Here is a 25,681-nt window from a genome sequence, read left to right on the forward strand (position 1 = left end):
ATCAGACACCTTCTGTAACACAGATCAAGTTGATGTCTGGCTAATTCACATCCTATCATCACTCTGTCTCCCTGTAGGCTGCCTTGGGACCCTCCCAAGGGCCATGCACAGCAGCGTTGGTGGGAAAGAAGGTTTCTTCTCCAACCTCGCACTTCAACCTCCCACACTGCAACGTAGGGCTGGTGACCCTTGTTACACTGCTCACCAAGTACAGTTTGGTCCCATCCATCATCTTTGCATCTGCCCTTTCTGTAGTCACAGGCTGCTCTCAGACCCTCCTCAGTCTCCCTGCGGTCAGACCCAACAAGCCCATCTCCTGGTGGGTTGGGTGCTCCAGGCCCTGGGCAGCCTTTGCAGGGTCTTGCCAGGATCTCCACATCCCTCTGGAACTTGGGGCCAGATGCGGCCTCCCCACAGTAAAGGAGACAATGGTCTCCACCACTGTGCTAGCCACAACTCTAACACAGACCAAGAGAATTGCTCTTCCAAAATGAGAAGCTTCTCAACATTTAGCTGCACTTATTTTGGGATCGCTTACCTTATTAACCCTCAGTTGAGAGCAAATCATTAGCCAGAAGATTGCTGGACTAGCCACAGCATGGCTGGCTTCATCTTCTGCTATGCTCTTACCTACCTTGCTCTCAGCTCCACTCCAGTTCATCACCTTCTCTGTACTGTCACCCTGAACAAGTGAAATTTCCCTCCTACTAAGCAAACCCTACAAGAGCAGCCACAGGGCAACTTGGGCACTTTTCATGTTGCTTTTGCTTTTTGGCTTGTAAAAGTTACATTCCTTCAAATGACATGCAGTTTGGCATCTCCAGAGCCATGAACAGAAACAGGGTTTGAACGGAAAACCGTGACCTTAACAAAACAAAACGTTAAGGTCATACTACCTACAGCTGACCACTACACAGCTTTTCCAGTTCCATTCCACGGACATGTCATTAGTGCAAGCTTCTCGTCTCCGTGATCAGCAGGGACACCAAGTCCTTCCTCTGCAATAGAAACTTGATTTGTTTTAACACCCTGTTCTCATTAGTCCCCGTTTCAGGGTCAGCTGAAAAAGCAAAGTGCCATTACACATAATAAAATAATCCCCAAAAACCAAATCACAAGAAAGGCATTAGGCTACTTACCAATGTCGCTAAGCAGAGAAAGTATTTGACTTTCCTTAAGTCCGCAGCAGTTTTCTGGTTTGTTTAGCAACTACAGTAAAGAAAAAGATGTTTAGACCCACAGTGCAACAGTTAACAGACAAGAACAACATCTTCCATCCCCTGCTGACACAACACAGAAAACAGTACAGCTCAAATACAACTCGAGTTGAATGAGGCAGTTGGCTTTGTGAAATAAAAGCATGGGGGGGGGGGAAGAAAACAACACAGACAAAATGAAAATTCCTTGCACAGAGATGGCATTGAAAAGAAGATTTGGACTCCTGGAATACCACAAAAGCATGAAAGCCATCAGAAAGTGAACGGGCAAGAGATGCAGGCAGGGCCATATGGCTGCAGGCAATGGGGATCCTGAGGCTCCTGGAATCTGCTCGTTCCTCATCTGCTGAAGTTTGGCCTGATGCGATTTGGGAACACCCCAAATACCTGAAGCAGGACTGTTGCTTGGAAGAACAACTTTCCAGTGAGGAAAATAAACTGAGTGACAAAAAGCAAAAGTAATGGATACAAATCTAAGCCCTCGGCAATTCAACCACAGGTCACTGATAAAAGGATGAGAAGGGAAACCAACATGTTAACTCCTAAATTCAGTGTAGGCCACAGAAGAGAAGATCACTGCAGTCATTTACAGCTCCCAAACATTCCAGCTAGCCTAAAGCAATTGCTGCTTTAATCTGAACAAGCTGGCCATGGACTCTAATAGAGCCTGTTTTTCTCAGTGTACTGTACGCAACTGATACCCCGTGCTATGGAAAAGCCACCCAGGTATCAGCCCCCGCTGCAAGAGGCTGCCAAACACTGTGCAGCCACCTCTGCAGTCACCCGTAATCAGTCCCCACTCCCGTAACGCTGCCTGAGCCCTGCAGGGTGCGAGGCACAGTACCAGCCACCCACCTCACGGTCAGGCACCTTAAAACCAGCAAACGGCATGTTCTCTGATATTGCCAGAGGCTGCCCCACTCCACATAAGTCACCTTCTTCAGCTCAGAGCTCTCAATCGCTGGCTAGCTCTGCCTGGGACATGATCTTCCTGACTGCATTCCCACAACAGGAAGAAGCTGCTCGACACCTCAGCATGCTGGCTTCTAGGCCGCCCACCTAGTTAATCCTGAGCTAAAAAGTAGGTCATTGGCCTGTGGATCACTGGAGTGTCCATGGCATGGACCATGACCTGAACTCTCAACCCTGCCTCCACTCTAAAGCACTTCTTCATCTCTGTTCTTCCTTGCCCTGAATTTGTCTCCTGTAGCAAAAGGTATGATAGAAGCACTGTAGGAAACCTCCTCCTATATGTTGTCTTAATGATCTGTCAATAAGTAGCTTCAGCAATTTTCCACATATGCCCTGAGTCAATCAACATGTGATCTCATTTTTTGATCACTACACTGAAGGCTTTTAGATGACTGAGGTACACCTCTGCACTGCAGCCACCCCTCCCATGACGTATCCTCATGTTTTTGCCTGCCTCCCACACTTCAGGCACAACCAGGAGTCAAAGCTCTATGGGGGAGAAGCCAAACATCCACATCTCACTCCTTAAGTTTTGGGTAGATGTGCTGAACAACAAAGGAGGAGAGGGGCGAAGTCAGAAATCAAGCTCAGAGCCCAGAACACCACCCTGAAAGAGCACAAGCATAAAAATGTGTGTGGCCCATAGACAGCAGTAGATGCTTTTCCAAGCTTTATGGAAGATTGCAGATGTGCAATAAGAAATTAATAGCAGTGCAAAACACAAATGATGCCAACTGAGTGCAAGAGAAAGATTTAAAGATGAGCAGGATCAGAAATAAAAAAAAATGCATCTTTTTTTTCCTTTAAGGAACAAAGCATTACACACGATCAAATGAAATGAAGCACATTACTTCCTAAATTGTCCCAGCATCTATGCAATATCTAAGGATTCATTAGAAATTGAATGATCAAATACTGCATTGCAAGTAGAGCTAACGCAACCCCAAATTTCTTTGCCAGGGTCTCCAATTTACCTTCAAGTAGTCTCAGAACTTTTACCGCAAAAATAAAACACCAAAGCGTCGCCAAAAATGTGGTCAGCGACATGTCTTTGCAACATCCAAATACTATTTGGACTTCCTTTCATTGCCAACCTTGTCTCTAAAAATTGTCCCTACTGTTTTAAACAACTTGAAAATATAAAATAAGGCTCAGTAAGTTACTGATACACTAGCTGCTATCACAGATATGCAGTTATTGCATTCAACATCTGCTCACGTTCCTCCAGTGCTATTTAACACCAGTAACAAAAACAACAGAAAAATGAGCTTCCTGATCACTTAGATGAGGTGATTTCTAAGCAAACGTTAATCAATAGGGATTTGCTTCTTCACCCCTATGCAAATGGCTGCTTCCTGAATCCAGCTGTAATGGAAAGGGAGCATAAACTCTATTGGGCCATGCAGCTGCTGCCTGGGGAACTACTGAAAGGTTCCTTTACTCTTGGGTGTTGCTGCTTCGCAGATGGGCAGTTCCCCATTCAGCAGGAAACAGGAAAGTCTCTGAAGCCCTGGAGGTCCCAATCCAGTACCAAAAGGATCCTTTCCTGTGCTGAGAGGAATACAACACTGTATACGCGTGAATCAAAACCAGATCAGACTCCAAACAGATAGAGACACATTGGAGCAAAGCCAAACACGCTGCGTGCGAGTATCTAGGCTATGGGAAGTTATATTAATGCTAAAGCAGTTCCACAAAAGGACGCGCTGCTTCAGGATAAAAGAGTATCTGCCCTTGGATTGCTATCCGTCCTCTGGTTTCAAAAACAGAAGCCTCATTTCCCACGCGTGTTTTTTTTCCACTTTGCATGTACTTCCCCACACCTGTGCCTAAAAAGAAAAGTGCCACAGAACATACGTGGTTTCACAGACAACCATAGTCACAGAAACAGCGTTAACTCCACTTATTTTGCTACATATTGCAAAGCATACCAGACATTACCTTCCGGAGGTCACCCCCTGAACAATATTCCATTGCCAGAAGAGGAACGTCGTTAACCAGAAAGTTCATCTCCTCAGGAACTTCGCAGGCTCTTACTACATTGGGATGGTTCAACCTAAGCACGTGGAAAGCTGGATGAAAACTCTGACTCCTCTTTTGGAAGAATGAGACAACAGATCGTCAACCAACCATGTTTTATGTTTCAGGTACTATTTCTGTTCCTCAAATATATCCTTGCTGAGAAGTACACCCTTCAACTGGTAACTACCAGTATCCAAATGCATAAAATCCATACCTTGGGAATACACAAACCAGTGATGAGCAGAAACGACGTCTCAAAGTCAAGGTACAGGACTTTGACGATGGGAATCTGGGCTTAAGTTCTGGATTCCTGCACATTCCTGGCAAAGTCGTTACATATGTGTCTCTGTTTCTGCATGTGGGCACAGTTTCCCCCTGGCCCAAGGGTTTCATAGGAATCCATTAACAGTTGTATAACTGCACTAGGGAGTAGAACGAGGCAGGTGAAATCCACATAAGGAAGGATTCCTTTCTGCAACTGAATTCAAACAGCTGCTTCCTGACTGTCTCTAATATATGTTACCGTTGGGAATAAAAGACACATCCAGAAGGAAGTGAAGACAAATTACTTCTGTGTACACCTTCCAAAGCCTCTGGAAGCCACTGCAAGAGCAGCTGTAGCTGTGCGGCTCAATACTGGTATTCAGAAAACAAATATGGCAAAAACACTAACAAGAACAGTGATCACCAAGCCCTAACTTACAAACTCAGGTTGCTTGCAAGTGGTTTCCTCCAATGTTAGTGCATACAGTGAGCAGATGAGGGTGACAAGGCAGCAGAGCAGGAGCCCAGTAAAGCTCTGTACAGCAGGGGCACTGCAGGCTTTGGTGAGGACAACTCAGAACAAAAATGAGCAGCACCCCTGCTCCAAGCAGTGGGATGGAACATTTCATGCTCCAGGACCTCTCTCAAAAGGGAGCAGGAATTCTCAGGACAAAAGAACTGTAGGAGACCCCAACACCCAGAACAACCACTCACGTCCATGAGGACAAACCTGGCCAGGTCTGGTTCACAGGTACCTCAGAGTGACGTGCTGGAGAGAGGGATGTTGGGCAGCATGGAGCACAGAGTTTCTCATGAGAAAGCGTTAGGAGACATTATTCTGTACTTGTGGGAGCGTAACAGAAAAAAAGCTATTCCTAGCTCCCCAGTTGCTAAATCAAAGATGAATGCACTACACGGTATGGGAACGTGCGGGTGTTCTCCTTTCACCACATTAAAACTCAAGACACAGCATGGCACGAGTTTGGAAGAATGTCAGTATTGCTAAGGGATGGACAAACAGCCCAGGCAGTGCAGGAGTGCAGAGGGTTTGGATGTTGCCAGGTCCCAAGACAAGGCATCAGCTACTACACCAGAGCAGAAGTGCTTGGACATCTTGGGATGACAGATAAACCAGGGCAGAGCTGCTGGGCAACAGGCAGACCCTCACAGGGGCTGGGGGCTGGCTGCCCCCACGGCCCAGTCCCTCAGCCCGGCCGGGCCTCGGCCGCCCGGGCCGCGCCGTCCCGTCCGCACTCACTTCTTCATGATGTCGATCTCGTGGCACCAGCGGTCCTTGTTCTTGACGCTGAGCTCCAGCCGGCAGGACTTGATGGCCACCCGGGCGCCCGAGTCCTACGGGACACAGCGCCGTCAGCCGCCCCGGCCCGGCCCTCCCCGCCGCCGCCCGGCCCCGCTCCGCGCCGCCCCACCTGGTGCTGGTAGAGGCAGACGTTACCGAAGCCGCCGGTGCCCAGGCGGTCGCGCATCTCCCAGGGGCCGCAGCCGCCCGCCGGCTGCCCCCGCAGCGCTGCCCCGCCCGGGGCCCGCTCCGCGCCGCCGCCGGGCCCGGAGGGGCCTCCCCGATCCATCGCGCCGCAGCCACTCGGCCCCACCGGCTCTCCGCCTTTATTACCGCGTCATCGCGCGCGCGCCCGCCCGCCCCCCCGCCCATCGCCGCGCGTCCGCCGCCGCCGTCAGCGCCGCCGTCAGGCCCGGAGGGCGAAGTCGAAGGGCTGGAAGTCGCGGCGGAAGGCGCGGGCCTGCGCCGCCTCCTCCGCCGGCTCCGCCGCGCACCGCCGCCAGTCGGCCCGCTGCGGCAGCGCCAGGAGCGCCTCGCTCGCCAGCACCTCCCTGCAAGCACAGCCGGCGTCACCGCCGACGTCACGCGCCGGGCGTGCCGTCAGCGCCGCGCCCCGCGGGGCCGGGGAGGAGGGACGGGGGAAGAAGGCACCGACCTGCCGAAGTGCAGCGGGAAGCGGCCGCGGATGCGGTGGAAGAGCTTCTCCCCCGTGTCCAGCTCCACGTAGAAGTAGGGCGTCCCCGGCTGCGCCACCTGCGGGGGAAAGGGGCGGGGAGAGGGGAGCCTGCTGCGGACCCCCGCAGCCTCCTGCCAGCAAAGAGCAGGGTTTTTGGAAAAGAGCAAATGTTTCCTAACAAGGGAGGCATTTCTTCAGAGAGGAAACTCGGCAAAACAAACCAGCCGACCCAGAGACACCAAACTGCATCAGTGGCTGACGTCAAACCACAACTTCCAAGGAACAATGAAGCGATGGATCGCTTTCCACTAGGACTGTCAGTTGAGGATGCATACAGGGCACTACTATAATATTTTTTGTAGTTTAATTCTGCAGTTACCACTACAGAGTCATTAAATGAGAGCGCCAGGCAGTTCTGATCATTCTTAACCTGAGCTAAGCTATCCCGTACTAATATGACACACTTTTAGAGGAAGAAAAGCATGCAAAGAGACTACATTCACATTTCTTGGCGGAGAAATCAGCCTCTAAGCTTGCCAACATGGTTATCAATAGCTGCAATGGCTTACAAAGAGACAAGCATGCACACATGCTATTTCTGGCTCCTGCTGCAGATCAGGTCTCCTTGTGACCACTGAGCACAAAGAAAAACAAACCCTATGTCACTACTGACTCATTTCTCTGATGTAACAGGAAGATTTCTTTCAAATTCTTATCCAAGAGAACCTAAACCTACCTAATGTGCAGCAGCACTGAAAGAGGGTTGGTGTTTGGTATCAGAAGGAATGAATTCAGCAAGCACTACACACAGCTGGAATAATTTTCAGATAAGCAATGCATCTGTCATTCACAGGAACTTCACCCGGAGCAGAATACATCTGGCATGTCTCCAAATCAAGTCTACAATGGTCTGCCTCCAACAGCTTAACCCTACCACACAAAGTGACCTTGGAAGGAAACAGCAGCCTAGACAGGACAGAGGGAAAGTAACGGGTAAAAACTTGTCACATACTTGCGTGATATCCGAGTGCTCTGGGATTTCTAATAATTCAATCTGTTGTTCCTGTGCCTGTACAATAAAGGACTCTTTAATGTCTTCGGCAGTACAGTGGTCCAATGGGACAGGAATCACCTGGAGAGGGACGACAACGTTTCCATAAAAAGGAGAAAAGACAAAACAAACCACTTGCAGAAAGCAATCAATCCATCACTGGAGCTGGTATGCTCCTCAGTAGTGCTCAGCATCATCAAACAAGACAGGTGAGCACCTGTCTGTACAGGCTTAAACTTATGAGATTTTTTCTGTAGGAGCCGAACAAAATGCTGAGAACTAAAACCTTGAAAAAAGTTCTCAGCACAGCCTTCTCCTTTCTGATCTCTGTGGTAGTTTAAGGCCGGTCTGATACAGTTACAGATCTGCCAAATACAGAAACCACCACAATAAATCCCGAAATGACTGACACACAAGGACAATAAAAAAACCCCAAAACAAAACACCAAATCAAAGAGCTGGTACTGGTAGACAAAGACCAGAGTTCCACATATATCTTTAGATATTCAGCCTACTTTAGTTACAAACGAGCACCACCGTTCATGTGCCAGTGTGAGCCGATCACAGAGCAAGGTCTTCCAACTTATCTGAAAACCTTGTGGGCTTTTTAATCAGTTCCATGCAGGGAAAAGTGTTCCTCACCCACTCAACACAACCAATGGTGTGTTGCTGTAACAGGAAGAACCAGCACACCGGTTTTATTTTTGCTCTGGATCTATCTGTGGGTAGGATGACTTCTCTCCATACTCTGGGAAGGCACAGAATAAAGAGGGAAATCTGAAGGTGAGCTTTCTCTTTCAATTCATTTGCAGATAAGGGCAAGTTTATATTCTCCCAGGGTGACACTAAAACCATACCTGTAACTGCAGATGCTGACTCCTATAGTTTCTTTCAAATAGGACATATCTCTTTCCCTTGCTTCTGAAAAATTCCTTTAGGGCAGACTTGTACTTGGTCACTTCTTCCACCACCTCTGAAGACAAGTCAACCACTGACTGATAGTGCCCAATAGGCAAAATCAAGACATGATCAGGTAATAAGCCGCCTTTGGCCAGGGCAAGATAGCACTAGAGTGAAACAATACACACCAGTTACTCACTGCAAGCAACACTTACTTACCATGCTATGGAAATATACTCTCCAAGTACATTCTGAGTATCCCCCAGCCTAGCAATTCTGCCTCAGGAACAGGAAAGTCTTCTCCTCTATGTCACTTATTAGGGATTGTTTATTAGCAATTTATTAATTACTAGAGGAATGAAAAAGAGAGAGGGATTGCTAAAGGACAAAAAAAAAAAAAAAAGAAAAATCTTTTGAATGCCAGAGAATGCCTTGTCTGCAGGAAAGCAGCTGCGTGAACTTAACCACTGTGGCTAGAATTTCTTACTATGACAAGAAAATCCACTTGAAAATTGTTAAGAGCTTTTAAGATAAGCCCATGGACAAACCTGTCCCTGTAGCACTTTGAAGTGGATTATGCTATACAGGAACAGTAACTTTAAGTAAAGTGAATATACCAATGATTGAATTAATCTCCAAGATGTACTTCAAGATGTCAACTTTAAAGCTATCTTATCTTCTGTTCAACCTATATATAGCAAAACTGGAACCAATCACCCCAGGGAGATCTGGTATAACTTCAGACAGTGCATCCTGCTGGCAAAGCAGGTCCCAGTTTACACTGAATTCATGCTGGAAAAGTTCTGCCAGACGGTAACATAAGCAAACCATGAGGGCTGGCACAGCAAAAAGTGTTCTGGCACCATAATCCGGCTCTGCTGCTGGAGCGAAACTGGGCCATGCTTAATTTTTTAAAAGACTTTATCTATATACTTAGGTCTTTTGTAGGGGACATGCAAAGAAACTGAAAACAAAACCAAGAGTCAGCTTCAACTAAAGTTTTTTTGTTGTTGTTTAAATTTAAAAGTGGAGTTTGATATTTTATACTGCTGTGTCTTAGCACGATTATGCCATCACATAGCAAAGAACATGCTACGGGTACTTACATGTGTGCCAATACTAACAACCAAGTGCTTCTCAACTTCTGGGCTGGCGAGGCAGAACCAGCAGGGCCCCGTGGGCTGTGCTTTATTGGGAGAGGAAAGAGAAAGAAGTGTTAGCACAAGGCTTATTTGTCAGAACAAGGAATGGAACAAGATCTGGAAGAGCTGTTATTTTCCAGACACCCTTCCCAACTGATAAAGTGCTGAAGATGTCAGAAGGACACAGCTCCTGGAAGCAGATCTGGTCGGAGAACTGGTGCCTCCAGGAAATTCCAGCAAGGGAGTAGGTGGCAGCAGTCACACCCTTGCTGATTGCTATTCTCATTGAGAGCTCTAATTTAATGAAGAGCACTAATTCCTGGGAATTTAGTGGTTACAGCTCACCAATAAGAAAGCACCAGCAAATTTAAACAAGAAAATCAAAATGAGGTAAAATTACTGCATAGGTACAGACCAGGACAGATGCTGTCAAATACACTTGTCAGTTCTGGTCTATTCATCACACTCAAAACACCTGGATTCACACCTAAATTGTGATACCTGAGCTGACCTTTAATATAAGGCAACAGCATTGATAAGCTAGGCCCCTCCTTAGAGTCAAACACTATATTCACATCCTCTGCAGGTTGTGTACAAGAATAGACAAGCAGCTTTGCAAATGCAATAAACATGACGGGGCTCTCCCAAGAACTGTAGGAAACCAAACGTCCAGTTCTGGGGTTCATTTCTGAGCAAAACAACAAGGCTCTCTTCTCATGCCATCAAACTCCAGAAGACTTTGGAAGTTTAAGAATATGCACAATGGCACACTATTTCCTACAGAAGCAATGGGGGAAAACAAGAAAACACACACACATTCTTTCATCAAAACTTACTGCCATTACAGCCAGTTGTGCCTCTGCAGGCATGTATAGCGCAATGACACCACGCTTGTCTTAGCATAAAGTAATTTAGCCTGTAGAACTGTTATGTGCAAGGACTACGCAAAGGGCTTGGAAATCCAATAAATAAAAACTGAACAACTTAGTCTCATGTAACAAAGGCAACCAGACTTATCTACCAGAGGCATTTTTGAAGAATATCTTCTTACCCACTGGCCCTGAGAATAGCTTTCACAGAAACAAAGGGAAGGCCAACACCTACATCTGCATTTTAAGCTCAAATCTCTTTATAACTGAAACCAATATTTCTAAAGATACATGCTTGCAATAACACTGTCACTGAGAAGTCACAATCCTTAAAGACTTCATTTCAATTTCTTCAAGTCAGACAAACTCTGATGAGATTTACAGCACAGAAATACAGAGGTAACAGAAGGGCTTCCTCCCTTCCCAGTTCATTAATACTTCATGAATTCACAGCACAGAACAACTGAAGTGGTGTTTCAAGAACTCATCAGCACTGTGATACAGTCTCTCGCAGTCCCTCTGAATGGAAACATGCTGCTTTGTGCAACTGCCTGTTATCATGTTCCGAGGCCAGTCTGGTTCAGAGGGTAAATGGCATCAGCCCAACCGCAACCACCACAGATCCAACTAGCTTTTAAACTATGCTTTTGACTTTTCTTTCACCTATTGATTGCCAGGTTTGTAGGAAACAAGGGACTCTTCATTCGTCTGTATTCCCACAGAACCTAGAACAGTGACACAGCACAGTGGCAAGCTGACGTACAGCTTAACAGCTTGAGAAAAACAAAGAGATGGTCCAATGCCTCACATGAAGAGCTCAGGAAAAAAACATCCGTATACTTACGGGATTTTTTGGCTTGCTTAGGTTGGGAGTTCCCTCTCTCTTTCCCATCTGAGGGACGTTTCTTTCCTTGATGCTTGTTCAAATCAAAGAAAAACTGACAAGCTGGTTCTTCCTGTTAAGAAAATGAAAACCAAAGCCCATTATAACTGCATCCTGAAGAGTCAGAGTATTTACAAGAATTTGCTTTTTCCTGAAGAGGTGCGTAACCACCTTTGAAAAGCGTCAACAGCTAAAGCATCAATATCTTGGAGCAGAATGAATTGAGCTCTCCCAGTAACGCAGCAGACTTTGCCTGCCTGGATACACAGCCTCAGCAAGGGAAAAATTCTGGGAGAGCTGCCCCAAACTGCTACATTCTCCTATTTAGCCTTATGCTGAACATTCAGATTCCTTGATTTTATGGATTATTCAAATCTCTTTTTCACTTGACAGCCAGCGCCAAAAGAATGTCTTTATTTCATAGGGATGTTAACCTCTCAACAGACTCACACAGAGGCTGAAACCACTTGGCTAAGTGGCAACGTAAGGCAAAATGCCACTGGAAGGCTTTAATGCTGCAGAGGAAAGCACTTGGGAAAAGGATGGCAAAGAGCAGGGCTGCTCGTGCAAGCTTAGCTTGGCTCCTGCACAGGAGCACAACTGCAGTCTAAAATCCAACCCATGGTGGAAGAACTGGCATGTACAGTGGAAGCATTTTTCCCAGTAAGCTTCACAAGCTTTCATGCCTGTTTTCAATTGAAGCTCAAAGGTACAAGAATTCTTGCTTCCACCAAGTTATCGACTGTTTGATCTCTTTGAAGCCTGACTGCCAGGAGTTGAACACCACAGCAAGTCTCAGCTGGGGGACATAAGGTTGTCCCAGCTAAAGGGATCAGGAGGTGTCTGTCACCCTTGTGCCCACACACGCTGTCAGCTGAAAGGAGCCAGCCCTTTTCTCTGTGTGCACGCTCCAGGGAGAAAGGCTGGTGAGCAGTGCTTGCACTTCCTACCCGACACACTGGTTCAGCAAAGCCTACTTCAACTCTAATCTCAGGCTCAGTATTTCTCCTCCCCACAATGATTTCCCAATTTGGTTTCCCTACATTACCTTAAGATATACAGGCATAGCTATTCATGTGTGCACATTAGCAGAGTATCTCACAATGCTTACAGGGCAAAACATGCTCTGCACAGGGTAATAATGTGAGTCTCTACACCGATGAACACAACCCACTTGTCTGATGATCAGATTACAAAGTTGGGGATTTCAGAGCTTCTGACATGAACAGCTCAATGTTCAGGCCCTAGGAAGGAACTCTTCTGCCCTCAGGTGGCAAGCAATCGATATGTAAAGGAGCACGGAGTTGGTAACTTAGGACACTTGAGGGAAAAAAAAAAACCAAAACAGTACCCAACACCTGGCTCACAGGCATTGAGGGATACCATGGAAATGCAACATCGAAAAAAGTAGCACCTGAGTAGCCAGCAGTCTAAGGGAGAAAACTGGAGGCCAGCTGCAAAGGACTAATTTGTAGTCTACAGGCTTAGAAAGAGTAAGACCATGTGTGCTGAGGTGCCCATAGGGGACAATCTTGACAAGCAAGCAGATCTAACTACAGCATCACCATGCAGACCTGCAGGAAGAATCACAGAATGGTTTGGGTTGGAAGGGACCTTTAAAGGTCATCTAGTGCAACCCTCCTGGAATGAGCAGGGACATCTTCAACTAGATCAGGTTGCTCAGAGCCCTGTCAAACCTGACCTTGAATGTTTCCAGGGATGGGGCATCTACCACCTCTCTGGGAAATCTCTTCCAGTGTTTCACCACCCTCATCGTAGAACATTTCTTCCTTATCTAATTCTAAATCTACCCTCTTTTAGTTTAAAACCATTACCCCTTGTCCTATCGCTACAGGCCCTAGTAAAAAGTCTGTCCTTATCTTTCTTATAAGCCCCCTTTACGTATTGAAAGGCCACAATAAGGTCTCCCCGCAGCCTTCTCTTCTCCAGGCTGAACAACCCCAACTCTCTCAGCCTTTCCTCATAGGAGAGGTATTTCAGCCCTCTGGTCATTTTTGTGGCCTCCTCTGGACCCACTCCACCAGGTCCATGTCTTTCCTGAGGACCGCAGAGCTGAACACAGTGCTCCAGGTGGGGTCTCACCAGAGTGGAGGGGCAGAATCACCTCCCTTTAGCTTCTGGCCACACTGCTTTGGATGCAGCCCAAGATACAATCGGCTTAAGAAGGGGCAAACTGTAACAAACTCCTGTGCATTGCATCTATACAATTTGGTTGATGCAAATCGTTTACAAAGAACCCTGCAGTGTTTTGGACAGAAATATTCGAAGGTTAAAGCCAAACGCTGTTCTAAAGCTCCCTGAACACAGAGAGTGAAACCAGAGTGCACACATGAAGGAGAAGGCAGTGGTACCTCTGCACACAGGGGTGCTTTGGTCTTCTGTGCCTCCTTCCGCGATTTTCGGTATGGATTTTCAGTGACATCCTGTGGCTGTTTCACCAGCTCTGCAGGGTCCATCAAGCTCATGGGCACAATGCTGAAGGCGTAGAGATACTAGAACAAAGACAGACAGCTCAAATGCAAGAAGCTTTTGCCATGACTGCAACTCTGAAGAGGTCAGCTGTGACCTAAGGCACCCCGAAATGGTAACACACAGCTTAGCACTGCAAGAATTCAGCAAATCAGTGTTTTAAGCTAAGGCAGGACATGAAAAACACACTCTCTGTTCCAGTCTCCCACCCAGTGCAACCAAGAGTTTATGGACTGCTTCCAAGTGGCTCACTCCTTTCACTTTAAGAAAAGATCTTTTTGAAAAGCAGCAGTGTATCCTACTTGAAAAAGAAATTACCTTGATCCTTGCCTGTTTCCAGACCCTCTATCTGTCCAGAACTCCTGGACCTTTTTTTGTTACTAGGCCTGGTTCCTATGCCTTCTTAATCACTAGCAACCTCTCCTTCTATACCAATATTCCGTAACTTTCTTAAGGGGAGAAGAGAAACAGGTTAAAAAAAACCAAAAAACAAAAGAGCCCCTTCCCATCCCAAAAGTTAGTAATTTTCAGTGAGTTGCAAGGGCTCCTTCGGAATTTCACTTCCTTCTTAAAGCAGGCCATGCGAAGAGAAAACATATAAAGCAGCTGGGGAAGAGGAATGAATGGCAGCTTGCTAACCACTTTCCTCTGCAGCTGTTTTCACAGATACATGCCGTTTGACCAGGGAGAGAAGAACAACAGTGCCTCAGAACACATCTTGCAGCCTTTACCCTTCTGACATAATGGGCAAATGGTATCTGTTACTCAAGTGAGACAGATCCCTCTAGTCAAGCTTTTAAGTGATCGACACTGTCCTCTAGCTAGCCAAAGCTGGGCTTACTGCCCTATTACTTGTACTTGAGAAAAGAAGAAAAATTCAAGAGTGTCAGTACCTTTTTCTTGCTTATATTGCCAACATCAGCAAGTGCAATAAACCTCGTCACATGCTGTGGGGTCTCCTGTAGCACTGTGTGATTTCTGTAAGGAAGCAAAACGTGATTGTACTGGCATATACAATATAAAAAAGGACAGTGGGAAAACCACGTGTCCTCCATGAAGCTACTCAGAGAGCATGTCAGCCACATAGTCTTCGCCCAAGAACAAGGAGGTTTAACTCATGAGATCTAACAGCAAACAGCTGAACAGACCAAAATGACATCTCACTGCAGTCCAAATACAGAGATGGATGACAATTCACTAGTCAGAAAACAGCTACACCTTTAAAGTGTTTCCTGTGGAAAGGATAATCTCACCCAACATTAACATTACAGCCTTAGTTTTATTTGTAGGTTGTTTGACACCTACCTTACATTACTAGTCACATTTTATATACAAAGTTATGACTGAAAACACTAGTCTCTTCACCACACAAGAGCTTTTCCACAATACATTTTCAGAGATACACCCCTGAATTAGGCTGAACACTGTTTAAATGCGACTAAGGGCAACTAACTTGGCATCAGATTCACAGCAATGTACTCGGACAGGTATTGTCAGCAATGGCACAGTTGTCAAGGCAGCAGGAATTATGGTAATAAGATGCATCTGAGAAACAATCTTGACCCTGTGTTGGGTCTGGATGACTTCATAAAATTATTTTAAACTTGTCTGCCTGTATTCTTTAAAAATTGAACTCTTATTAGAAAATAAATGAGATTTCACATGGTCTTACAAACCTGTAAGGAAGTCTTTCATAATAGGCCTTCTCCAGGGCAGCAAAGTGATACCTTGGTTTGAGATTTGCAGCTAGATCAGATACTAGCTTGGAGCCACATTTCTTGGTATCTATTTCTCCCTACAAAACACAAACCAAGTTTTATTTAAAAAAGCCTGTCAGACTGCCGTGAAAACAAACAGTTTTATACAGAGCTGCATGCTGGAAATGTAGAGACTGACTATAGTGTTTGTCATTCCCTGGAAGTGGAAAAAAAAACCAAAAGGGCTTGATCTCCTATTGCCTACTCATTTATTCTATTCTGTGTGCTCAGGGTTTGCATCCACTCATTTAATCAATCCAAGTTTGTCATATTTTTCTTCTCTTGGTCTTGTGAAGCCAGGGCAGCACAGAGTGAGTTTGGCAAACACCAACAGATGTCAAAATCATTAAGATAAGTTTTGACCACATGCCCAGAGTGCCAAAGTTTTAGTGCATGAGTCAAGCAAATAGGAAAGCTCTGAGGTTTCCTTAGGAGGGAAAATTTTATCCCACTCCCATCCCTGAGAAGTGAGAGCAAAAGAAAACACAACTAAAGAGCAGACTTCAAATGATTTCCTTGGGTGAAGGCTCTTGTGCTGTCTTTTTCCTATTAACCTTAGACTGAGAAGTGAAGTAGGGAAGGAGAAGAGCAGGGAAAGAGAGAAGTTCAGAAATAGCCTACATCTGTTACCTTGTTATCTTTGGTAAAAGCACTGGGAACAGGACTCTGACCTGGCAGGCACCTGTCACTTGTGACAGGTGACACATCACATCATCACCTGTCACATCTTCATTGCAGCAGCAGGACAGGCACTAACCCACCCTCAAGAAAGCAGTTTTCCTCTCTGTGCTCCCTCCTGCTGCCCTTGCAGTGGGCATGGCAGAGGGGAACCCAGCAGTGCCTGCACCGAGGGCTGGCTGCTTCCAGCCCCACTGAAGATGCCCAGAGCTACGAAGCATCTCAGGAAAAGGAAACCCACAAACTTCTTCAGGGAGTCAATTCTCATCCATGCAATTTAGCTTCTTACACTGCTTTTGCTGAAAGAGAAACTTCAGGTGACAAAGAGCAAGAGACCTAATTGTTCATTTCTCAAACTTCCCGCTTTGAGTGATGGGATTTCAGGGTCTCAGTGCACAAGGGAATCTCCAAGACTTATTACTGTAATCCTCACGTGATAAAGTACACAACACTCATATTTGAATATTATCACTATTAATATACTCCTCTGTTAATCCAAGTGAGTATGTTCTCACCAAATTCATGCTGAGGGAAGTGTGGAATGATACACTGAACTACTACAGAGAATCACCATGGGAATTTTGAGACCCAAGTCTTCTTTTTAAGCCAGAACATCCCTACAACTTGTTTCTCTCTAACTCCCTAGGCTAGTGGGGTTGGTTTTTTGGTGGGGGGAGATGAGGGAGGGTTCTTTATGCTTTTAGACTGAGGATTGTATCTCTTTTTGGATGTCGGAGGATACTGAGAGGAAGGAAAAAGTGTACTTTTGCCATGGTATGTGGCCTTGCTCTCCAGGAAGGTTTCAGATCGCCTGAACTTACGACTGGAAAAATCACTTCTGCTGAGGAACATTAACAACTGAAAACTGGACACAAACAAAAAAACATCCTCAAAATCCAGACAGAGGAAGAACCAGACCACTTAGTACAGCTGACTGATACTTGAGGAAATAAATACCAAAATGCTTAAAAAGTTTTGAAGGGGGGAGAAAACAACTTAATGTCAAGTGGTATTGAAGATGCTTAGAGCACAGCATTCTTCATCAGCGACTTGCAGCTTTGTTTCACAGCAGCTGCAACCAACTGAATTCAGAGCAACACTTGTGATCACATGAAAGCTATTGACTCTGATTTTTCAGGCAGGGACAGATAAAACACCCTGAAGTTTCACAAATCCCCTTCCCCATTGGTCCTTCTTCTCTGAAGAACCAGAACATCCACTATCCATTTTTTAGTTTCAGCTTTCTCAATCACACAGAGATGGCCCAATAGCCCAAACTGCCGCAGCAAGCAGAAAGGCCATCCTTTGTTAAATCCATCTGGAAACCCATTCCACCAAAAAACAGAACACTTACCGCACTGTTGGCGAAAGTCCCCACATCTCTGGGCCAGGGGGATGTCAACAATATATCCACACCTTTGAAGTTTGGGGTTGATAACAAAGATGTTTTTAGTTCTGCCACATCCTTTGCGCTAAAACTGTAGGCAGGCGCTGGCTCATCCTGGGACTCGGTACCACTCAGGTATGCGATCTGCAGTCCAGAAGTACCACTGTAAAGACCTCGACGGCCTGCATTAATACACAGGCACGCCCTTGAGATGTAGACATTGCAAGTAATCTAGTCGCGTCATAGACAGAGGACCAAATTCAGAAGTCCTGCCTTACTTCTACTGAAACTATCCTTACAAACAGCTAATTTTCTGTGCCCGTAAACTGCGGTAAAGACATGTTTTAGCACAATGGCTTGAACCCTGCCTACAGTGAAGAAGTTGTTCAGACAACTCCCAGTCTTCTCTCCTCACTGCTATCTTGCTTCCCAAAAATCAATCCATATCAAAAGCTCAGTAAGAAGGCTGAGTAAAAAAAGCCAACTGCAAGTGCCTTTACTTGTTATGTTTTTTGTCAGGTGGTATTCTAGAAAGAAACTAGTTTTTTCTTTTAGCTTTGCTACAGCCTCATTACCTTTAAAGATGACATTTCTTACCTCTGCTACTCCAGTACAGCCTCAGAGCATAGCAAAATCATATTTCAAGTAGGAAACCTTCCCCATACAAAGACAGGCGTGCTATGGAAATAAGATCTTCTCAAAGAGCAGGCTCTTTCAACCACTCTTCTTTTTGGTTATCAAGCTCAGCGTTAGAAAACAACAAAAAAAAAGCAGGGTTCTTTTTCACATTTTACATAGCAGATTGTATCGGCCTTTCAACATAGAGTCCAACTCCAGTCTGAACCCCAGAATAAGAAATACCACCTGAAAATTTCCAGAAAAAGTAAGGGCTTTGAAGTGGGAAGATCAGAAAACATTCATGAAAGCACCACAAGGCAAATGCAAATCCCTTATCACAAATCACCTGCAGCCTTACCTAAATAAGTGATGTTCTCAGCTAATTCGCAGCCACTGACATCTGGAAAATAGCTTACAGTCTCTTGGTCATTAGCGCCAAGCACGTAGGTTGGAATTGGAGCTGCAGAAGAAAACCACATGCACTCAGTCTGCTTTAATTCAAGTACATTAGCACAAGTTCAGTCCACATTTACTAGGAATCACAGCGGGTCCCATCCATTCTTACAGACCCCACCACCACTCCTTTGCAGTGTGCTGAGAAGCAATAAGCACAGAACAAGAAATCTTCCCTCAAAATATGTCCCCAAGCCTGCTGTTTCCACAGATGCATATGGCACCAGCAGAGAATAACCTCTGCTTTAACTACAACTCACTCCACTGCCTACATAAGAAGATCAGCTCCTAAATGATCCATAGCCCTAAAAACGTGAGTCTTCCCTACAGCAATGCTAATACCAGAGCACAGGGTCACCTGCTGATTCAGCTTAAGCTGATCTAAATTTGCATGGCTATTGAAAAAACTGCAAACCATTGATGTTTTAGGGGAAAAGCTCAAGTTAATCAGCTCTTTGATTCACTTGGTAGAAAAACTTGCTGCATGACTTCACCTAGAACTGGTGGATATAATAAAAAAAAGCAATGGGAAGTACCAATTTTAATTTCTCTATGGCTAGGTGCTCAATAAAATTTGATTTCTCCAAACAGCATAAGTCAAATCTTTTCAAGCTATTAAAAGTTAGAAAAAGCAATGAGCGATGTCAGAGACACCTCTTGTACATTTCCTGGCAGATCAGTACACTAGTAAGCTGGTCAACAGTTCACCTGGTCAGCAGGTCCTAAGTTTTTCTCTAAATAAAAACCAGCAATAGTTTCCTATTTAAGAAGGGAGAGCAGCAGCAATACAGCAGCTCTGCTACAGCTGTTGTTAGACTGTTGCTTTAAGTTACACCTCCCACAGTCAGAAGATATAGGAGATTGCTTTTAATTGCAGAGCAGAGTTTGAAAACCTTATGAATGGCTTAAAACCAAAATGAAGTGACATGAATCTTGTTTGTATCTATGTGTGTATAGGTGAGGTTATAAGCTACAGATTTTTTTCAACAGTTCAAAGGGTAAAGCCAATTCAAGCAAGGATGAACACAAATGCATCAGTCCAGGGAAGATTTTGCAGTTAACACCCACTCTTCTCCCTGCAGGCACAGGAGAACTTCCTCAGGGAGCAAAGTTCAAACCAGTAACAATTCTCCTTATATTCTCATAGCAACAGGAACACAAGGCCTCGCCATGGTAAGTCCTCATCCACAAGCAGCAAAGGGGGCAGTCTTTGTCCAGATGCACAAACAAGCGGGGGATAACTGGGGAGCGACACAGCAGCAGAGAGGAACTGTAAAGCAAGAGTCTCAGCTCCTTTCTGGCTTGCCTCACGCCAGGGGCGAGAGCCTGAGTAGCACTGAAGAGGAAAGAGGAACACTACAAACACTCGTGAGGTAGCATCTCCATTACAAGAGGGGTGTGGAAAGAGGCAGAGAAGTCCACATAGGACTTTTCATATCCATGGCTAGGAAAACGTGGGAAAAAGCACAAGGGTTGCAGGGACCAAGGAGAAACTGGCAAACCCTCCTCCTTTGGAAAGCCTTCTGATCTCCACGGCTGAAGAAGAGACACTCAGCCCACCAGCACCTCTGCTTTCCCCTTTCTCCTCGGGCCTGAGTGCAGGGAGGGGAAGAACAGCACTGTTACACACCGTGGAGAGGTCTATGGTGGAAGTTTGAAGGTGAGCGTGAACAGGTAATGATGGGGAATTTCTGCGAGGAAAGCACCAGGAGTGGCAGAAGCAGGGCTACACACTGGCCAGTGTGCTGGGAGCCCATGGTCTACTGACCGAAGCACCAAAACATCTATGTACAGCTTCTCAGGCTAGCCAGGTTGAGAAAACAAGGACTGCCTCACATGGCAGCCTGCAGGCTGAAACTGTAAGGAGGTGATGGTAGGAATAGAAGTGGAGCCATAAGACATCCAGGCAAGGAGAGAGAAGACCCTGACACCAATTAGCAGCATCCTGTCTCTTTCCTATGACTGCAAACAGTGCTGGCCAGAGGACCCAGGCACAGGCCCAAATTGTGGCCAGGCCACATGCATCTTCTTGCTACTGAGTCTGAGAGCATGACAGAAATTAGTTTTGTTTTAAAACAGACTCATCTTTTCCTCCTGTGTGGAGTCTTCCTGAGTTTAACTGCTTTAACATTACATCATTTAACTGCGACTTCTGAATTCAAAAGCACACTGTGGTAAGACAGCGAAGTGGGTCGTGAAATAATGCAATCACCAGCATCCAGAGTGACAATGCCTTCCTTACCTTTCTTGGCCCCTGTGCGATACTCTGCCCATTCTGTCTCTGAAGTAGAGCCAAAAAAATTCCCAACGCACAAAAGCATCTAAAAACATTAGATAAAGTGAGAGTTGCCATTTGACCAAGACACAACACACGCAACTTTTTCGCAGATATGCTGTTTTGTCACAACACTGTGACATGCATCACTTCAACAGCATTTTGTTCTGTATCGTAAAGAAGTTCCTCTATGTTTATCTGTGTCCAGTATTAAATGCATTAACAGCAACATTAATGGGTTTAAACGTGACAAAGAGGCAGTTGTTCTCCCGCACTCTCTGCCCACAGATTACAGATCCTCCCAACACTGTGGTGCTGGACAAGGAGGGCTGAGGGGGTGCAAAGCCCCCTCCACCGGCCTGTTCCTACACCGAGCAGAGAGAGGAGGCTGACGGCCCCAGAGGGACGAGCACGGCTCCGGTCAGCAACGCCAGCCCAAGCACCGCCAGCACATCCCCTCCACGCGAAACCCACCCAGGAACTTCTCCCGTGCCACCCCGGGAGGGCTCCTGACCTGAGCCATCCCAACGGCCCTGCTCACCCGCGGGACGGGTACGGGAACCCCAGGCGGAACAGTCTCGCTCACCCCCGCCCGGTAACCCGCAGGGAGCGGAGCGGGGCACCTCACGCCCGGCCCCCCCCCAGCCCCCCGGAGCCTTACGTCGAAGCGCCCGCTCTTGCTCTGGATGGCCCGGACCCGCCCGAAGAGCGACTCCAGCCGCCCCTCCACGTCGCCACACGCCAGCCTGCGGGACACAGCGCGTCAGCAGCAACCTCCACAGCCCCGCCGCGCCTCAGCGGCCTCCTTCCCCGCGGCCGCCCGGCTGGCCAGCCGCCCCCCGCCCCATCCCGCCACACTCACACACGCAGCTGCACAGCCGCCATGGCAGAGGTGCTCGACCCAAACCGGCGCCGCCGCCGCGCCCCGCACCTCCCGCCGCTTCCGGGTGCACCGCCCAAAGCGCTCCGCCATAGCTTCCGGGTGCGTCGCCCAAAGCGCTCCGCTGTCACTTCTGGGGAGAACGGCGGTGTCTGGGCGGGAGCGAGCGGGCTGGTGAGGGACAGGCCGCTCGGAGCTGTTCCTGTCGCGGGCTGGCACCCACCAGGGCTGCAGGAGCTGCCTGGCGTCCGTACGGGGCCACTCTCCGTTGTCTTGGGAAGGTCCCAGCAACGCAAGAGGTTCCCGAGGGCTGGAGAAAAGCAAATGTCGTCCTTGCCTTCCAGAAGCGCAAGAAGGAGGATCTGGGGAACTGTTGGCCAGACGGGCCTCACTGCGGTCCCTGGGAAGGAGGTGGAACAACCAGCCCTGGAAACCATCTCCAGGTACATGAAGGACAGGAAGGTGATCAGGAGGAATCTGCATGGATTTACGGAGGGGAAATCACACTTCTCCAGCCTGATTGCCTTCTATAGTGAGGTGGCTGCCTTCCTTCATGTAGCTAAGTAGGAGTTCAGCATACAGTCAGTGTATCTAGGTGAAAGTTCACAGCTTGCAGTCTAAGGCTTCAGCAGCTCTTTGGATTCTTATTTGAGCTAAAAAGTGACTTCTACAACAAGGTGATCATTGGAGGTGCCTTCCAACCCGAGCTTCTCTATGATCTATGAGTCTATGAGTCAGTGGAGCAGGTTGACCTCTGCTAACAGCCAAGCACCCACACAGCTGCTCACTCACTTCCCTCTTCCCCAGGACAGGTGGAAAATAGGTGGTGGTAAGATGACTCATGGATCGAGATAAAGACAGTTTAATAGGTGAAGGAAAAGCTGTGTGCACAAACAGTGCAAAATAAGGAATTTTTTTCACTGCTTCCCATCAGCAGGCTGATGTTAAGCCACTTTCTGGGAAGCAGGTCCTTAGCACACACAGCATTTCCTTGGGAAGGCCAGTGTCATCACTGCAATTGTCCCCTCCATCCTCTTCCTTTTCTTCAGCTGGTGCTGGGGCAGGCTGGCTCTGACTGGCCACTGGATGCTGTAACGGGAGGCAGGAAGGTCCGCATATCCACCCATGATCCCCGACCTGGAGAGGCCCCAGCCATGGAACTCTTCCCTGCCAGGGTACACAACAGCTCTGCCATCACGCCTGCCCCTAGCCAGGCCCTGCCTGGCCTTGCACCTGGCCCTGGACCTCTGACCAGTGCCTGGCTCAGCGCAGCCATCACACTCCCGCTGCTCTCCAGTGTCCCCTAGGGAGAAGCACCAGCAGCAGGTTCTGCAGGCGGCAGGCTAGGAGCAAGCAGCTGCTGCTGTGACCACCAAGGACAAAGCGGCCTCAGCGGGACAGTAGCCGGCAGAGCTCCCTAGCCTGGCCCCCGCTCATCACACCCCAGCTCTGCTCTCTTGAGACTAGTTAGCCAAGGAGTCAGTTATGAATGATTTGAGCTCTCCCTGCGACACAGCAGCCTCTGCCCACCTGGATGCACAGCCTCAACCAGGGAACATGCACAGACATGCACACACATGCTCACAGACACAAGCACAGACACAAACTCGGACACAGGCACACATGCAGGCACATGCACTGACACACACACAGACACACAGAGACACACACATGCACACGCATGGACTCATACAGACACACAAACACACAGAAACGTACACACACAGACACACACGGATGCACACACTGACACAAACACACATGCACACAGATGCAGAGACATGCACACTCACACAGACACACACACGTACAGACAGACAGACATGAGACACCAGCACACGCACACATGCACACACAGACGCACAGGACTCATACACAGGACACTGGCACGGGTGGTCACACAGCCTGCCACAGCCCAGGCACTGCTGTCACCGTCACACACCAGCACTGAGAGCCATGTCCCCTCCTCCCCTGGGGCTGGGACAGCCAGGAGCTTACTTGTGCAGGCACACACACACACACGACATGCTCAGGGCTCACAAGCACACACACATTTGGGGATCCCCTGGGCACTGGCACTATGTTTGAGGGGAGCGAGAGAGAGAGTGTGTGTGTGTGTGTGTGAGAGAGAGAGAGAGAGTGTGAGGGGTGCATGGGTCTCTGCGTGTGTGTGTAAGAGGTGTGTGAGTCTTATTGTAAGAGTGGGGGGGGCGTGCATGGGAGTGTCAGTGTATGTGTGTGCAGGCTGAATGGGTGCGTGAGGGGTGCGTCAGTCTCTGACTGTGTGTGAATGCAGGGTTTATGGGACTGTGTGTATTGGCATGTCTCCGTGTGTGAGGTGACACATGGAGCTGTGTGTGTGGAGTGCATGGGTGTGTGTGTGTGCGCGAAGGGCGTGTGTCTATTGTCTGGGAGCAAACGATGAAGGCCATTTTGATCAGTGTGCCAGGAAGAATGTGGCACGCGCACACCTGCAGGTGAGGCTGCCCTCACTCATTCCCCTGAGACCAGAAGACACCGCATCTCTGCACTCAGCATCACACCCCTTGCTGACTGCTGCCACAGGAGCAAGTAAGAGAGGACCCAAGAGCGTGCAAGTGCTGTCCCAATCCAATGTCGGGGGAGGTTTCGATACGATCCCAAGAACAAGATTAAGAATCAGTCAGATATCGTACAACCTTTCACTTTTATTGGAGGGGAGAAGAGAACGGAGAGAGGAGGGAGGGCAAGGGAGGAGAGGAAAAGAATAGGGGAGACAGAGAGAGAAAGAGAAGGAGGAGGAGTTTGTCACCACCACTTCGAGTCCGGTGATCTTCCGCAGGGTCTTCGGTGGCCTCAGGCTTCGTTGGGGACCGAAGGGGGGGGGGGGGGCGGGCCTTGAGGGTGCAGGAACGGAAGGAGCAGTCTCGCCCCCCCCGAGGGCCACGTGTGCTCCTTATATAGGGGCTCCCACGCACGCGCGGATCACAAATGTGTACGTGCGGTTCGCCACGGACGTGCTGCCCCCGCCTCGGCTCTTTTCGCGCCTTTTTGTCCCCGCCTCGGCTCTTTTCGCGCCTTTTGTCCCTGCGCAGGCGCACGAGGTTGTTTTTCTCAAAACTGTGGAGAAGAGGGTCTTTTCGAAGCGCGACGCTGGATGGCGCTACAGCGGCAATGTCGAGACAAAACCACATTTGGTACCGGCTCTCTAGAGGTGCAAGCAAGTACGAAGACAGATCTGTTGGCAAGTTAGAAGGCTCCTACCTAACAGCTGGTTGACTTTGGAACAATTTTTTTCATGTAAAATGGCATGAAACCAGCTGGTTGCAGCGTGGAACTTGGTTTAGAGAAGCAGCTCTGTTGCATGGTAGCCTGGAACAACAGGACTCATGATGCAGGAGGCCCTCATAGGGCAGTTTCCCTTAGCAGCAGCTCTTAGCTATGAGCTTTATTTCATTAGATTACCAATTGTAGCTGTCGGTTGCCTGGACTACAGTTAGTTTTGTCCTACAAGCAGTAAACTAGAGAATAGTGTATCTTCTAGCAAGCATGCTTGCTAGAGGACTGTCACCCTGTTGTGGGCAGAGTTAATAAATCTCTCAAATACTGCAAAAAAAAATATTTGGGCAGTTCCACTGTACTTACTCTCTTACATCTACAAGATGGATCTTGTAGAAGGAAGAGCTTACAAGGTTGTTCTGTTTCCTTAACTTCTTCCCAGTATAAGAGAAGCCAAGGAGACAGTGAGTGTCGAGGACTGTTGTGGAACCAGAATTGTCTCGACATTGCCATTCTACCGCCATCTTCTGGCTTCGACATCCAGGCCCCGACAAAACCAGCCACAGGACGCCTGTGCAGAGACCAGAGC

The 25,681-nt window shown here is 47.7% G+C and overlaps 2 protein-coding genes across 3 annotated transcripts in view; both read right to left on the reverse strand.

Moving 5' to 3' along the window:
- The window catches only part of CHUK (component of inhibitor of nuclear factor kappa B kinase complex), a 32,861-nt gene extending 26,777 nt beyond the window's left edge, over positions 1-6,084 (reverse strand). For both annotated transcript variants that reach the window (XM_082308986.1, XM_082308985.1), the window contains exons 1-4: positions 5,906-6,084; positions 5,734-5,828; positions 4,131-4,245; positions 1,140-1,209 (exon numbers count right to left, since the gene is read on the reverse strand). In XM_082308986.1, coding sequence (XP_082165112.1) covers positions 1,140-1,209; positions 4,131-4,245; positions 5,734-5,828; positions 5,906-6,064 — 439 coding nt within the window. In that variant the 5' untranslated portion in view covers positions 6,065-6,084. The remainder of the gene's footprint in view (positions 1-1,139; positions 1,210-4,130; positions 4,246-5,733; positions 5,829-5,905) is intronic.
- Positions 6,085-6,150: 66 nt separating this feature from the next.
- CWF19L1 (CWF19 like cell cycle control factor 1) lies at positions 6,151-21,895 on the reverse strand. Its single transcript, XM_082308987.1, has 14 exons — positions 21,817-21,895; positions 21,616-21,700; positions 20,922-21,000; positions 18,585-18,686; positions 17,576-17,790; positions 15,463-15,581; positions 14,680-14,764; positions 13,669-13,809; positions 11,258-11,369; positions 9,509-9,588; positions 8,360-8,569; positions 7,464-7,583; positions 6,431-6,528; positions 6,151-6,326 (listed from the first exon to the last, which is right to left on the reverse strand). Exons 1-14 carry the CDS (start codon positions 21,837-21,839, stop codon positions 6,182-6,184), a joined length of 1,614 nt encoding a protein of 537 aa, XP_082165113.1. The 5' UTR covers positions 21,840-21,895; the 3' UTR covers positions 6,151-6,181.
- Positions 21,896-25,681: the final 3,786 nt, after the last annotated feature.

The sequence above is a fragment of the Platalea leucorodia genome, assembly GCF_965183815.1.
Source record: "Platalea leucorodia genome assembly, chromosome: 4".
NCBI classification, from domain to species: domain Eukaryota; kingdom Metazoa; phylum Chordata; class Aves; order Pelecaniformes; family Threskiornithidae; genus Platalea; species Platalea leucorodia.